At 35.2% G+C, this 16,923-nt stretch overlaps 2 protein-coding genes across 3 annotated transcripts; one reads left to right on the top strand and one right to left on the bottom strand.

Moving 5' to 3' along the window:
- On the top strand, positions 272–3,643 carry LOC109222918 (cystinosin homolog). Its single transcript, XM_019387207.1, has 9 exons — positions 272–539; positions 635–767; positions 1,026–1,115; positions 1,222–1,346; positions 1,517–1,559; positions 2,277–2,394; positions 2,539–2,588; positions 2,968–3,057; positions 3,214–3,643. The coding sequence occupies exons 1-9, from the start codon at positions 421–423 to the stop codon at positions 3,241–3,243; spliced, it is 798 nt and encodes a 265-aa protein (XP_019242752.1). The 5' UTR covers positions 272–420; the 3' UTR covers positions 3,244–3,643.
- Positions 3,929–12,688, bottom strand: LOC109207036 (GTPase Der). Of its 2 annotated transcripts, none has more exons than XM_019369920.1 (9): positions 12,013–12,688; positions 11,132–11,462; positions 10,808–11,032; positions 10,111–10,370; positions 8,933–9,141; positions 7,859–7,984; positions 6,558–6,743; positions 4,658–4,795; positions 3,929–4,579 (listed from the first exon to the last, which is right to left on the bottom strand). In XM_019369920.1, exons 1-9 carry the CDS (start codon positions 12,137–12,139, stop codon positions 4,253–4,255), a joined length of 1,929 nt encoding a protein of 642 aa, XP_019225465.1. In that variant the 5' UTR covers positions 12,140–12,688; the 3' UTR covers positions 3,929–4,252. The 2 variants fall into 2 exon arrangements, with proteins under 2 accessions (XP_019225465.1, XP_019225472.1); XM_019369927.1 differs by having other exon boundaries at positions 11,132–11,294; positions 12,013–12,686.

Below are 16,923 nucleotides of genomic sequence, written 5' to 3'. Positions count from 1 at the left end.
GGTTAAAAATTTAACCTACAAGTTTAAGCTGACTTTCCCTTCAGTCTCATCCGAAAAAATTGTGCAATTTGATCGCTTCCAAATTATTCTCCCTAATTTTAGCTTATCACACAGGAGTAGTTGTTTTAAAAAAAAAAATAGTTTATATAGTAATCCTACTGAACATAGGGTTATTTACGATTACGTAAATATGGATAATGGGAGAAAGCGACATGAATAATATGGGGCACATTCATTATATAGACGAAATATTTTAGGTAATTTTAATTCGTCAGTCTGCAACCGAAACTTCAGTCATTGGGATTCGCAACCCATGTTTTTAGCTTATTTCTATAAATAGCGATAAGTATTTGATAGGAGCAAAGATTACATATTGTCCTGTTTTTTACAAAGGAATCTAAAAGAAAGAGGTTGATTTTGATGGGGTCGTGGAATTCAGTTTCGTTGCAAGTGTTGTACAATGTTTTTGGATGGATTGCGTTTGTCTTATGGTCTATTAGCTTTTATCCTCAAGTCGTACTCAATTTCCGTAGGAAAAGGTTTTGTGCTTCTTCTCTACATTTTTTACTACGTAGTTATTTTCTTTGTTTAATAATTATGTTACTTACGTGAATCTTTTTGAATGAAAAAACAGTGTGGTGGGGTTGAATTTTGATTTCGTGGTGTTGAATTTGACAAAGCACTCGTCATATCTTATCTACAATGTTTCCATGTTCTTCAGTTCTGCCGTTCAGAGGCAATACCATCGTCGATATGGCTCTAACGAGGTTTATAACACCACCTTCAAATCCTTTCTCCTTATGTTTTTTTTCCTATTCAATTGTGTGAATAGAGCTGACACGATTCCAAGTAGAAGGAGTAGAAGCGCACAATTTGATTAATTAATTGAAGTAGAAGGCTTTATTATATATGTTTAACCAAATACCATAAGGATTAAAAAAAAGTTAATATTAGATGGAATAATAAAATCACTATGTTTTATAGTGAAGTTAATGACTAAATGTGCCTTCATTGTTTAATTTCAGATGATACCTGTAGCTGCTAATGATGTGGCTTTCTCTACTCATGCTGTTGCTTTAACAGCATTTACCTTATTTCAGATTGCTATTTATGATGTAAGTATACCGTTCTTTTTTTACTCTTTTCAACTCAAATATTATATGCATACTGAAATTAATGTGAGTTTATGACTTTGGTTCTAATTAATATTTATTTTTACAGCGTGGAAATCAGAAGGTCTCAAAAACTGCTATAGCAATTGTTACTGTTGCTTGGTTAAGTGTTGCAGTTTGTGCATTTGTGGCTTTCCCTAAACATTCTTGGCTATGGCTAGTGTCCTGTTTCAAGTAAGCCATATTTTCTTTTAAATCCACAATTAGTTGTACTTAACACTCTTTTCTTCATGTTCAAAAATTTTCATAGCTACTAAAAAAAATTGGTCAAGTTAAAGTAACACTACTTTATCCATTTAACCACTATAATACTAGAATCTCACACTTCTATATCTTAATTGCAGCACATTGCAGGTTGTTATGACAGTAATTAAGTACATTCCCCAGGTATTAGCTTAATCCTTGGAAATTGTTCTTCTGTTTGAAGGGGGAAAACTCAAGATTTCTATATGAATTGCTTGTGATTTTGTTCTCTTCTATTCAAGTTACAAGATTACTACCCCTCCGGTCCAGATTTTTTGGCCTTTTTCTTGTGGTCCAAAATAAGTGATTTTTCCAGATTTCAAGAATGAATTAATTATTTTTTCCCTACATTGTCCTTGTAGTAAATAGTGTTGGAATATGTGTTAGGAGTGTTTATGTGAGATAGTAAAGGTTAATATGGTCAATTCTATTGCTAATTAATGCTAAAAGGTGGATTTCTTAATTTGTGTGAAAACATCCCAAAAATCACTTATTTTGGACCAGAGAGAGTATGTGATATGTTTAAAGTTGTACGGTCAAACATCTCTATAACAACATACTTATAAAACATCCAAAAAATCACTTATTTTGGACCGGAGGGAGTATGTGATATGTTTAAAGTTGTACAGTCAGACATCTCTATAACAACATACTTATATAACAGTCATTCACTATAAAAGCCAAATGTTTCTTGGAATTGATTTTTATATTATGTTATAATATATATTTTTTTTTTATAATATCACTTCACTATAGCAGCCGAAAAATATAAAAAAATACAAGGCTGTTATAGAGGGGTTTTTCTGTATTTGTTTCCTTGTGATGCTTCCTGAATTAAAGGTGGCTTTGAAAAATCTATAGGCTGTAATGAATTTCCGGCGAAAGAGCACAATTGGATTCAGTATTGGCAACATTTTGCTGGATTTGTTTGGAGGTTTAACAACTTACGGACAGATGGCAGTGCAATCCATAGATCAGCGTGAGTTTCTCAGTATTTCAATTATATGTTCGACTAACATACTTAGCTATTTCTTTTTTCCTTTTTTTTTACCTAGTTAAGAAATTCTATGAGAAGCTGTATATGTGCCTAATGTAGAAATATTTTGAACTATTTTTTGTACAGATTCTTGGGTGAACTTTTATGGAAACATCGGCAAGACCTTATTGTCATTGGTAAGAAATATTCCTTTATATCGCTCTATTTATTTACTACACTTTTCTTCAGACTCTCTTTGTATCTGATTCTTGAGCCTAATTACTACTCCATCTGTTTCAAAAATATTGGTACTATTTCCTTATTAGTACATTTCAGAAAAAATGCATCTTTCAATATTTCCTTTATAAGAAGCATTTATTGTCACAAAGTGATATGACAGATTTCAAACCACAAGTTTCAAAAGTTTTACAGCCACACAAATGCATATCTCAAAAAAGTCTTCTCTTTCTTATTAAAGTTTTTGACAAGTCATACTAAGACAATCTTTTTAAAATGGAGGGAGAAGTTATGTAATGCACAAACAATTATGTGGTTTTGAGGAAATGAATATTGCAGGTGTCGATATTCTTTGACATTCTCTTCATTGTGCAACATTATGTGTTCTATCCTTCTAGGAAAGAAGTTGCTGCTCCTGATTTTGATGTGGTAAGCATTAAGCCATTACTTTAATCTTCAAATCATCCACATAATTCATGATTTCAGAAAAAATATGTTTTTACAGTAAAATGTTTATTGTATGTTTTGATTATGTATGCAAAGATATGTTTACGTAAAGACTATATTTCTGCCTCTATTACCCAGGAGAGACCAAGGGACATTGAGGGACGCTGATGGTGTCTATGGCTGTAGCTAGTTATATTCCAACCAATTCATTTGCTCTTTCTCTAAGTATACTGAGCTCTAGAGTTGGGAGCACAAATTCCCTGAGGCAGAACAAATATCTCGTGCATGGTTAAGTGGATTCTATGTTTAGACGTTTCTCCAATCTACGAAATGTAGTTTCTTGTGGTATTCTGTGGAGCATTTAGAGAGAAATGACAATTGATGTTTTATTGAATGCGTAAACTGTACATGTCATGGACTTCACTGAATGCATTTTGCTGTAAAATGCATCAATTGTCTCATGGACTATTGGACTTCATTGGCTCGAAACATAGTTGAAAGAAGATACAGTCTATGATATTTGTAAATCTTACTCCAAAGTTTTCCAGTTTGTTCCAGTTAACTTGTATTTTGCCACGCCAGCAATGGTATTTTAACACTAGCAGAATCATTCTACAAGATCAAGCAGCCTTTAGTTTAATGACTAATGAACAGTTGCGGCTGAAGTTTTTGTAGCAGAACTTATGAACGTATTCTCTAACTATTTGAACTATATATATATATATATAATGGACATCACTGACGTGAATGTAGGATCTTAATTTTAGCAGGTTAAAGGACTTGGAAAAACTTATTTCAGGATTGATCAAATCTGAGAACCAGCTAGATTTTAAGTCCAGTATACACACGTGCGTACAACATAACAGCTATTCCGCAAAATATGGACCACGTAGAGAAACATGTTTACAATAATATTCCCTTCTTCAAATAAAAAGAAACTTCACTTCCTAGACATATTTACATAAGCATAAAATAAAGGCAGTTATCATCTATGATAGGATAAAATGGAGAGAGAACTGAGACAGCGGAAGACGGAATTAAAAAGGCAAGTCAAAAGCCACTGCCGGGCACCCAACCTAAATATATGGATACCTACCTTCGCAAAGACCAAAAATACTCTATTTCTATCTTCTTCCAAATTAAGCTATCATCATCGATAAGCTAAAGTTTGGATAATTCAAGTGGTGCTGCTGTTTTCTACAGCAAGGATGGTTCTTTTGTCAGAGACCACCCTTTCCACCGCTCTATTAGTTGATTGCTCGTTCTTGGTGCTGGTTTTAGTTCTACCATTTCTTTCAACAGTTCGTTGCAATATCCGGACTGGTATCCCACCCAAGTCAAAGTCTTCCTTCAAAGATCTAGTTAGGAACCTCAAATCTGTCTCTGAGAGCTGGGTTTTTCCGCTCATAAATGCAATAAAAGTTGGTGGCCTAGCTTTCACCTGAGTGAAATACTTGATCTTGGGTTGAGCCGCCTGGTCTTTCCAAGAATGTCTGCTCATGACCTGCCACACATTTCAACATTTATTTACCCAAACAAATATAACTTGGCCTGATGTGGCACATTTAGGGAAAATGTATACCTTGCGTAGCCAACGGTTAAGACGAGCTGTTGGCAATCTCAAACACCATTTTTCATATGTTTCAACAACCTGACGCATGACAGCTATCCGACCCTTTCCTTCTAGTGCTGAAACAAATACAACAGGTATTCCTGTGACCTGCAAATAAATTGCCTTAATGATGAATCAAATTCTACAACTGAAATTATAGAAGCAATTCTCCCGAAGGTCATCTACCAATTTTTAAAGTGATAACATGCATCAAAAGATAGGAAAAGGAAACATAAGACATACAGTACAAAATCATATGTCCCAACTATCAGCTAGAGTAACTACATTGTTATCAGTGCATAAAACTTGTTCTTTAAATAAGAATTTTTGTTCAAGGAGAAAATAAAGTTGTCCTTGAATAGCAGACTCATATATCAAGTGGTAATACCCAACTAAGTATAGTAAATTTCGATTCTGCTTCACTTCTTTTTAAGAAAGAAAGAGAAGGAACTGCCAAAGATTAATCCTGTGATTACTTGTCCACACATGTTTCCTTACATAGTCTATTTATGCAATCACAAGAAATCTCCCATTCCTAAATGTCTTGAGACACTCAGTGACTTACCATAGAAGTGATATCCTTCTAAAAAGAAAAAATTAAAAAAAAATATTAGGGACATACAAATGTCATGAATTCACTTATATTATGGAATGGAGCATGCTGGCAGGTTAGTGTTATGTCTGTGTTTTGCATATCTTATTCATTTCTATTTGTTGTGTTCAAGATCTCCAACTATTGCTGTAGCCTTACTGATTAAGGAACATTTAACATTACTACATGGATAAACCGATCTGTTACTATATGTTATGTTATAGGCAAGGCTGACATAAGTATCTCTTTCTAAAAACTTGCTATCATTATCATGATTCAAGTGCCCTAAAAATTTGTTGAAATGGAAGTGATTTGATCTATTACACAAGGAAGATCCTTCAGAAAGAGAAGAAAAAGCCCTCTATGAAATCTTTTTTCTGATAATTTTCTCACCTCTATAGGCCTTGCTGTTCTAACAATGATCAGTGATTTTCTCACCTCTATAGGCCTTGCTGTTCTAACAATGATCAGTGATATTCTGCACTGTGCTAAATTTGCCGATGACTTAGTTTCTTCCGATTGTATTCTAGACCATATATGTTTGTTTGCCTTGATGTCTCCTCACTTAAACATTTCCATCTCACCCAAGCTATTCTTATTTTTTTCAACATTGAGCTCAGACCTCAGAACCTTCCTGCTATGTTCACTTCATTCTTTTCCTGTTGCATGTTCTCATTTTTTTTGGTGTCACTTGATTTGAAAAGGAAACTGACTGGTGTAAGAAATTTTTTTTCTGGTGTTGACATAGTTGATTATGACTGAGTAGTTTCACTTAGCCAAAGATAAGTTCATTCGGATGAAAGATTGAGATATTTAGTCTTTAATGATTATAAATAGTACAATTGTATGCTTTTTGGTTGCCTAGCATGCACAATAAGAGCAGGGACGAAGTCACATGGCGATGTTGACTACCCTTCGTCGAAAAATTACACTATGCATATAGGTAAAATATTACATTTTAGAGGTATATAACACATGTGGGATTATACTATGTTGTTGTTGTTGAGGTATATAACACATATTGAACACCTTTTGTTGTGAATTTTTTTCACTTCTTTCAAATTTGAACACCCTTGGGGAAATTCCTATCTTTTCTACCGAGTAAGAGTACACCTGCATTTATGCTTCAAAGAATAATACTAAGTTTAAGATTAGTTATGATTTTTACAGTTAACTTCTCTTTCGGACAAGCTCCTCCAAAGGTATATGCATGAGAAACATTCAAATAAACATTAGGATAATTGCAGCAAGAGATTATAGTTTTCCACACTGACAAACCTGTGGTATAACTGTCTGAATTTCTGCAGGTACAGCTTCAATTACGCGCTTGTACAATTTGGAATTTTCTTCCCCTCTTAGAAGATCCATTTTATTTACAATCACAACCAGACCACGTCCTTCCTCTACTGCTCGCCTCGCTATAACTACTTCAACATGCTTCATGCTCCGCCTAGCTTTTGCAATCTAATCATTATAAAGGAAAAATATAGAACGGTTGTATGACAGTTAGAAAAAAATATGTGTGAAACACAGAAATAGAAATTACTCATACCACAAGAGCTTTAAAGGAGGGGGGAAAACAAGGAAAACTTTTGGAGATATATTCATGACTCAGGTAGTGCAGCAACTACACAAATCCCATTGAATTGTCAGTCCATTAGCAGGCATAGAGCTATATGTTGCATCGCAATTGATACATCTCTGATATTACAGGTGTTGGTTACACTTTTCAGCCAATGTTCTAGGTTGTTGCCCCCAAGCGGATGTTAGATATATGAAACATTGATGCAAGTCATTTCTTCATACACTGTTTAAACAAGATCCAACAGCTCTCCACTATCCCTTTCAGTCATTCTTATTCAAGCAAGAGATACCAAAGTTAAAATGTTGTCCAGTTCTCAGAAAGAAGACAGAAAAGAAGATTATGGTTCACAGAAATTCTAGTAAAAGCTAAAGCACTGGTAATGTTTTCCACATTAAAACTAACTCAAACACACACTGAATCAGCAAAGACAATGAAATGGACTAACCTTCATTGCCGAAAAATAAGGGTTGCAAATACTTATAGATCTAGGCCACTTTATTTATTTAAATATTTTTTATAATGGTTATATCTGGGCCAGCTTGCGCTCACATTGACTATTCCACCGGGTACCTGCTATCTCCCATTAGCATAGGTACCGTAACTCTGCGCACCAAGGCTTAGGCATATAGGAAGAAAGAAATCACCTAGCATTTTTTGTCTCTATTGGGATTTGAACCTTGACCTCCATAGTTTTCATCCAATTCACTGATTAATATGTCACACCCTTGGGTGCATCTAAGCCAGTTTATTAAAACTGCAATTTAATTGTTTATCACACAGCAAATACATTAAGTGGGCCAAATTACAACAACAACAACAACATACCCCAGTATCATCCCACACCGTGGGGTCTGGGGATGGTAGTGTGTACGCAGACTTTACCCCTACCTTGTGAGGATAGAGAGGCTGTTTCCAATAGACCCTCGACTCAGGAAAAAGTGGGCCAAATTCATGAATCTAAAACCAAAAAAATTGATAATCACAATTAGCAAACCTCTTCTGCATCGAGGACCAAAGCAATTATATGTGCTCTCATAAGGTGCTTCCTTGATTGCACAATACTCAAAGATGCTGGGCCCTTGTCCTGTTTTGTCCTTTCCAACCAACCTGCTGTGTCAACCTGAGACAATTATACCCTCACAACATCAGACGATCATGCTAATACATAAATCAAGGAGCCTCTACTCAAGATAGAAATCATGGGCAATGAGGCATATGTCTTAGTGCCTTGCCTACACTTAAGCACAACTTAAGCTAAGCTAAGCGAAGCACCCTTCTTGAGCTTTTCTAGGCTTTAGGGTTTAAGCGCGCCTTAAATGAGCCTTTGACAACACTGTTTTGTGTCATTCAATGACACTTTTATTCATCTGACTTATTTCTCGAAACAATTCGTATTACTGGTGGTATGAACCTATGATGCGCGGACCCTCCAAAATGTAGTTGTACCGTGTCAGATCCCTATAAAATGCACTACTTTTGGAGGATCCGACACATATCCAGCCAGATTTTCGGAGAGTCCGAGCAACATAGGTATGAACTATGAAGGTCAAAGCCGATAGGGATGAATCTTCCCCGTATGCATCTATGCTTGCTGCACAAGATGCTTCTCAGAGATGCAAGGAGTTTGTCATCAATGCACTTCACATTAAGCTTCAAGCCACTGGTGGAAACAAGACTTAAACACCTGGACCTGGTGCTCAGTATGATCTCAGGGCTCCTACCCACTAGAGGCCTAGGAATGAAAATTGGTCGTATAGAGGATATGACTCCAGTTCGTACTGATAGCACTTGCACAAAGGGTGGTAGGGATCATATTTTTTGTAAAAAAAAAAAAAAAAGAGAAGAGTAAAATAAAAGGAATAAGAAGAAGATTAAAAAATTTAAGGAATGAAAAAAAAGATTAATTTTTTAATGTTATCTCTTTGAGTGCATTCGTTACAATGAAGCTGAAGAAGGTCATGCTAATGGGTTTTACATCTATGAGATTACTCTTCAAAATAAAAATGTTAGCCAAACTTGAATTGACTTAGTGACGGACAATATTTGCGTCAGAGTTACAGATACTTACCAAATAAATTGTTCTTCCTTGGTACTCAAATTCAGCACGAATGGAATCTCTAGTCAAACCAGCCTCAGGGCCAACCAAAACACGATCTTCTTGCAAGATTGTGTTCAACAAGGTTGACTTTCCAACGTTGGGCCGCCCGACAATTGCCAACTGCAATGGCAATTTACACTCCATATCCTCAGAGGAGTCATTCTCCTGGCTCTCATCATCTGAAAGATTACATGTATAATAGCAAGAAAGATCAGAAGCGAAGTTGATAAGCTCTGCAGGAAAAAAGAAACACTTCTACAAAAGAATGCTGCCGTTGTACTTCTGCAATTGTAGGTATATCTCTCAACGTGTGACAGGTCACCGTATAATCACATTAAGGAATATTTTCTAGAAGATACATCACTTGATTTATGATAAACTCTATTTGCAGTTAGCAAAGCATAGAGAGGTCAACCAAATACAACTGTTTCTCATATCATTCTCTACTTCCTGTCCTATCTCCTCTATGTGAACAAAAGAGATATATAACTTAGCTAAAAGAGATAAAATTAGCTTCCCGTCTCACTTATGTAGCTTCTAATACTGTTTGTTTAATCTTTTGAGAACAAATCCAAAATGACATGCTTCTCTGCAGTTTCACTTAAGTAGCTGAAGTTGTTTATTGTAATTGTACCAACCTAAAAATATTATCTTCATTCTGCATAGTACACCAAACTTCAACTGAGCAATTACATTATCTTAGGAGCAATGAGGGTTGAGTATCACATATTCATGATGTTACTATACTACACCAGTAACATGGTTCTAGAAGTTACTAGCCATATTGAACTGTTTTTCTACAATCCACAGAAATCATAACAGCAACCAGATCCATGCACTCATATTATTGATAGAGATACCTTTAGCAAGGATGTTGAGATTAAAATTCAATTTGACCATGCAAAAGCAAACTAATCTCATAAACAGATAAAGGGAACATTTGAAGAAGCCAAATGAAGATGCGATTCCAAGTCACTACAGAGCACACACTCACTGGCAAGCATAGGGAGATGAAGAGGTAGATGATCAACACATTTATGAGGAAAAAATTCCTCCTCTGAAATAAAACCTTGAAAAGGACAAAAGATTCAGATAAAGGTGGACAATTACCAAGCACCAAAATTCTCTCGGGGGCATGAGTTTCTTACCATTTATGTTTTGGAGCACATATTCTTCAAGTAATGGTCGAAGAGTTTCATGAAGTTCAGCCATGCCCAGTCCAGTTTCAGCAGATAAAGCAATGGGATCGCCAAATCCTAAGGTATAAGCTTCACCGACAGCAGATGCAAGAGAACCGTCATAGTCATCAAGCGATTCAGCTTTATTCATCACCACAATAGTCTTCATTCCGGGTGCATTCTTCCTCAACCACTTTCCAACATCCAAATCCATAGGCTGCAGTCCATCTCTAGTCACAATACAAAACGATAGTTAACTATTGCGTCCAGTGAGATTTTAGTAATACAGTATGCAAAGTTTGAGTTTCACAAGCTACCAGCTTCGAGGCGTGTGATTATGTGATTAAATATGCTTTACTTTAGCAAATACCTTTTCAGCGGATTTTCATTCTTTATCTATTAGACAATAAGGAATCTCATCTATTGCAGCCAACTCATGGACCTTTAGAACAATGAATGAAGTTAAATTTCTTTTGAGATTTACATATTCTTTGTCCTATTCTTCAAAAAAAATCTAACTTTTTTCTTCTTTATAAGTAATTCATTGGAAAAGGAAAAAAGCGTTGCCATAGTTGTCTATCTGATAATCAACAGAGAAGAGAAAAGATAGTATTAAAGAAACCAAGATTTTGTAATTTCACATGCTAAAATTCTTTTCCAATTCAACCTCGCATCAACTAAGAAGAGTGCCAATTGAGATCTTGACAGCACATTTCCAGTCATTTCTGCAGTTCTACGAAGAACAGAACCAGAAGAAGCCTCTGCTTCTAAGCCAGCAGAATCCAACACCTTAAACCTTAAATTGCCCAATTTTGCAACACCTTCTCGTATGTCCCGGGTAACATGGTCAGTAGGAGTGTTGTATACAAGGGCCTCCCTCCTTCGTATCAAACTACAAATCAAAAGCAAATTAACGATTACACAACGGTGACTGAAGGGTTCCCTTGCACTTGATTACAAATCAAATTCAAATCTCCTTTGCTGTACTTACCGGTTAAACAATGCTGACTTCCCTACATTAGGTCGTCCTATGATTACAACCGTTGGCAGCTTTTTAATATGAATCCGTGTAAAATCAACCAAGTCGTCAGTGGTATGTTTAGCTTGCGGTCGACCATCAGTATGACTAGCAGCAGCTTTAACATTGAAGTCCTCTGGTACATTGTCACAAGCATCATCACCATTTGAAGCAACATTATCTAATACTTCATCATCTGCCCTCTCTTGACCTAACAGAGTGCAGAATTTCGCAACGTTCTGAAAGAAAAAATGTTTTGATACTGAAACAGGAGTTCCACCACCAATCTTGGTTGATGGAAATCCTAAAACAGAAAAAGTAGCACCTGATTCTGATGAGTATCAACTTTAAAATACAAAATCTTTCAAAGCCTAATAAAAGCATTACATAAGCAAATTAGAAAAACAACAATATAACTAGTACACATTGATCCCAAAATAGTTGTGGTTGGCTATATTTATCTACTCAAATTCCATTTTATTTCAGTACGCAACAAATTAACATTCTAGCAGAATGAACGTTTGGTCTCCTGTGCTGGTTGGCTTCTAACCCTATATGTAATTTTTTAGTTGAAAAGAAGGGAAGAAAAATATTAGGCTGGCCATCTCCAACTATAGGAAAAGCAAAGCCAAGATTCCTAGGCTCAGTCTAAAATTTCTACTAGCTCAGTATACTAATCCCTCTGTTTCACTTTATGTGATGTAGTTTAGAGTACGAGGACCAAGTTGACTAATTTTTAGTCACAATAGTTAGCAATTCAAAATATTTGCAATAAATTGGAACAGAGCGAGCAGTATTTACTTTGAAACATATGCTTAAAGTACCAAAATCAATAGGAACAAACAAAAGATTACCAATAATCTCATTGCAGATGATTTTTTTGTGGAATTCTGAAGCTGAGGCAGCAGCAGTTACTCTGGAGAGGATACTAAAGCGATAGGTTGTTTTCCGTGCAGCTCGAAACCAGGCAGCACAAGACATTCCAAATAAGTGAATTAGAAAAACTACTTATAAATAGTTTGAAGCTTTAAGACTTTCTTCACGATTTCAGCCGCCATAGCTCTGAGTGAAGTGGAAGCTACAAAGCTGAAGAAGATGCTGTATTTCCTGCTGGGCTAGGCCCAATAAGTTCTTTGCAGGAAGCAGGCCTCAGTAAAACATTTCGGCCCAAAGAGGATAAGAAATGTAACCAATTTGAAAAAAATGACAAACAAACCATACATTGATAGGAGGCGCATTGTCGTCTTTTTACAAAAATCTAAACCCAATTCTCCCCTTCCTTTTCTTCTCTCCGTCCCTCTCTGTTCTTCGATGGCGTCTGTCTCTGTTCTCTCTTTGATTTTTTCTTTCTCAACTAACTGCAAAGATAATTTTCAAGGAAAAGGTGCTGGAAAATGGAGGGACAAAAATTATTTAGTTTAAATATATAAAATATTTTGAAGAATAGAGATTGTGGTTTGTCTTTAATCGGTTGACCAGTTTTATGCTTGTGGGCTGCTGTTGTGTCACCACTGATGAGCAGAAGCCATTGCTTTTTGCTGGGTTTGTTTCATGTCTTTTTCACTCCAATAATCTTTGCAGAAAATATAAAGAATCCAAAATATTCACACTAAATCTAAAGAATCCAAAACTTAATTTCTATGGAGACGAGCGATTTTATTTTGTGTCTCACGCAACTTACGCAACTTACAGTGAAGCTTTTTTTTATATTATATATTTGTGGACCTATATCTTATACATTTGGATCCACAAAATTGTGGGACCACACAGTTATAAAATAAAAAAGAAGTCTCATTTAAGGGAAAAATGGAAATTAGGTTTGGGTTCTGGTTGAAAGACAAAATTATCCATCTCATTTACTCATTGGCGATATGGTGTTGCGGGTTTTTAAGGAAAATAAATATGCATATAATGCTAGCCTACTACAACTATGTAGTATGTTATAAGGGTGTCAATGGTTCGGTTCAGCCAGTTATTTTATAAAATTTGTACTATATAAATTTAGACTTTTGAAACCGTCCCAATCATGTCTGTTTCTCTTTGGTATCGGTACGGTTCGGTTAATTTTCGGTATTTTTTCAATATCATATAAAATTAACCAGTAGAAGTAGAATGCAATAACATACGTTCTTTTATAAGACTTAGCAAAACTCTCTAGACATTTTTACTATTTAAAGAGTGATGAATTAAAAAAATGAAAGATGGCTAGAGTATAGATCCATCAACTATTCTACAGCAACTCAAAAGAAACCAAGCAAAGGCAAAGAAAATATAAATCACACGAGTAAGATATTAATCAAGCTGTGACTCAAGAATAAAGTCTATAGAAGATTAAATATTCAAAAAGATAAATCTAAATTATATAAAAGGAAACATATTTAATACATTATAGTTTGCTACTCATAGTCGCTAGAATACTTTGTGTCTTGCTAATAAAGATACTTGATATAACTTAGTTTAAGTAGAAGTAGCATAATAGGTGCCTAAAGAAAAATTTAATGCATTATTATTTTTACACTTACTAAATAAATATCTTTTTCACATGTAAAATTTATTCGGTACGGTTCGATATATTTTAGGTTTATTTTTATAAAATAAAAACTCTACCCTAATTATCGGTGCGGCTATAGATTTATATAAAAACCTATGATTTCTTAAAAAGAAACCTAAAAATCGATTCGGTGCGGTACGGTTCGGTCGGTTTAGTCGGTTTTCGAATATCCATTGACACCCCTAGTATGTCAGCAAAACCCTATGTATGTTACATATAAAAAAGGCGAAATACATAAAATAGATCGAATAAATACCCGAGTGCAACAGATCATATGCGTGAGTTACATTTGTAGCGACGTGTCAAATGAGCCAATTAGTGAACGACACGTGTAATTTATAATAAAATCTTAACACATAGTATATAATTAACCAAAAAAGAAAATGAATTTAAAGAAGGGAAAAAACTCTTTCCCCTCAGTTTAACCAAAGCAGCGACCCCCCCCCCCCCCCAATTCATCTTCTTCCTTTTGCTCCTCTTCTGCGTCCCCCATCAACTTCATCTTCTTCCCGTTCTCCTTCCCACCTTCACTGACCACCACAAAAATTCAGTTCCATTTTCGGCAATTTTCACCCATGACCTCCCCCGTTAATCCGCCTCCTCTCCTTCAGTCTTGAAAAATAATCAATAGCAGCAACCACGCCATAACAATATCATTGACATCCATAAAATTTCAATCTCATTTTCGGCAATTTTTAACCATAGTCGGAGCTGCTGGGTCTTCACGATTTGTTTGCCGAAAAAAATGAACGGTGGTTGATTTTAGTGTTGTATTTATGGTGTTTAGGTGAAATTCTAAAATTGAAAGCAGAAAAAAGAAAAAATAGAGAGATGGGTGTTGCTCCGTTTTCTCAAAGAAGAAGAAGACCTCAAATGGTTTCCTTATTTCATCTTTTTATATGTGGGTATGTGTCATCTAATTTCTTGGAAGGTGCTAGGAAATGTGTGAGAGATTATTTTGGGGGAAGGGGGTGGGGGACGAGAGGGGGAGTGTGAAGGAAGAAGATGAAACTCGCGCGGGGTCCACACTATTTTAGGAAGAAAAAAAAAAAGAAAAAACCTAATTTTAGGTAGGCAACTCGCGTCCCAGAGAGTGCATTTCACGCAATGGCGATTGACATGGTCAGGTGTTTAGTTGATCTTTTTTTGTGAATAAATAAAGTGTCTAGCTGGAAACGACCTCAGTTGAGGTGTTCAGTTGATCGTTGAGGACAACTTAAAGGAGCGCTTTATGTATTTCGCCTATAAAAAATCTATAAATTTTAATAATTTTGAGGCAACTGGATATAAATAGTTTCGACCCTGTGTTAAAAGTGATTTTTGGGAAAAAAATTCATGAAGCAACTTTTATTTGGACTCTACCATTTACCTTATACCCAGCATTTCAAAATTTTTGTACCTAAAATGGCCTTATGATACATCAATTATTTTCGATCCAAATTATACATACAACTTAGAGTAAAAATTAAAAAGTTGTTTATATACATATACAAACACTAAGCCCATATCTATAGTTACAAAACGGTAGTTAAAGAGAAAACTACTTAAAGTGTCATTAACAATATATGAAAATGTCATATATACTTTAATAACAATTGGCAGATTCGCTTAATTTTTATTAATTAGCCTCGTATAATTTTGGGGAAAAATCAAATTTACTTTTTTATTGCACGAAATATCTCAATTTTATCTTCTGTTATTCTATAGGTTATTGTTATTGTTATTATTAATACTTTTTCACATCCATCATTGACCTTAACGAAACTTCGTATAAAGTGGGTGAATTTCATGTGTCAAGATCTTCGGGAATAAAAAGTTTAATTTACCTTTCACTTTTGATCATGTTTCAAGCTTACACTATGTTATACTTCAGTTAAGCATGGATCTTCATCAGGAGAATGGGAAAATATAAAACGATTTAACACTAACAGGAATAATCCTAAAATATACTTGAGAGTAAATTAAAATATTTTGTAAAGATTGATTTGCAGGAGGAAGAGATGAAAGGCAGAACTGGTCCCACTGGGCGTGTCAATTTGTTTGCAATAAATTATTTGTGATGCAAATTTAATTTGCAACCACAATATAAATATGAAGAAACATAATTTTATTGATAAAATGATGTGGGAACAATTCTGTTTATCTCTTGATTCTTCCCTCCGATTAATTCTACGTGATTCGAGTGCCTTAGCAGCGTATTTCTCGAACTTAGGATGATGCTGACCTTCCTCAGATGTATTTGATCTCCATGAAAAGGAAAAACATCCGTTGGTCACTTCGGCGAGAAAGACAATATTTGATGTCTTTGATCTCTCTATGAATATTCCATGATTTTTTATGGAATTTCGAGATTGTCTTTGAGAGATACATGTAGCCTTATTTATAGGCACAAATTAGGGTTTGGGCCAAGTAACCCTAATAGACTCCTAATTTTTCAAGAGTTGTCTTGAAATTAGGACTTATCTTGATATGTTAAAATTTCAGTGTCTACAAATGCCCCTACTTCAAGGTTTGTCGAGGTGTAGGCTTGCTGAAACTTGAAGACGAGACTTGAAGTACCCGACCATCGCAACAGATAATCTTGAAACTGAAGTTTTTGATTTGTAGGAGGAAGAGATGAAAGGCAGAATTGGTCCCTTTGGGCGTGCCAATTTGTTTGCAACAAATTATTTGTGATACAAAAATAATTTGCAACCACAATATAAATATGAAGAGATATAATTTTATTGATAAAATGATGCGGGTACAGTTCTGTTTATCCCTTGATTCTTCCCTCCGATTAATTCTATGTGATTCGAGTGCCTTAGCGGCGTATTTCTCGAACTTAGGATGATGCTGACCTTCCTCAGATGTATTTGATCTCCATGAAAATGAAAAACATCCGTTGATCACTTCGGCGAGAAAGACAATATTTGCTGTATTTGATCTCTCTATGAATATTCAATGATTTTTTATGGAATTTCGAGATCGTCTTTGAGGGATACATGTAGCCTTATTTATAGGCATAAATTAGTGTCTGGGACAAGTAACCCTAATAGACTCCTAATTTTTCAAGAGTTGTCTTGAAATTAGGATTTATCTTGATATGTTAAAATTTCAATGTCAACAAGTAGAATTTACTCTAGAGAGGATACTAAAGCTACAGTGGATTTTCCGTGCAGCTCGGAACCATGCATCATAAGACAATTCAAATAAATGAATCAGAAAAACTAGT

The sequence above is a fragment of the Nicotiana attenuata genome, chromosome 2, assembly GCF_001879085.1.
Source record: "Nicotiana attenuata strain UT chromosome 2, NIATTr2, whole genome shotgun sequence".
NCBI classification, from domain to species: Eukaryota; Viridiplantae; Streptophyta; class Magnoliopsida; order Solanales; family Solanaceae; genus Nicotiana; species Nicotiana attenuata.
Note: the sequence above shows the minus strand (reverse complement) of the source record. Positions and strands in the feature narration are given on the sequence as shown.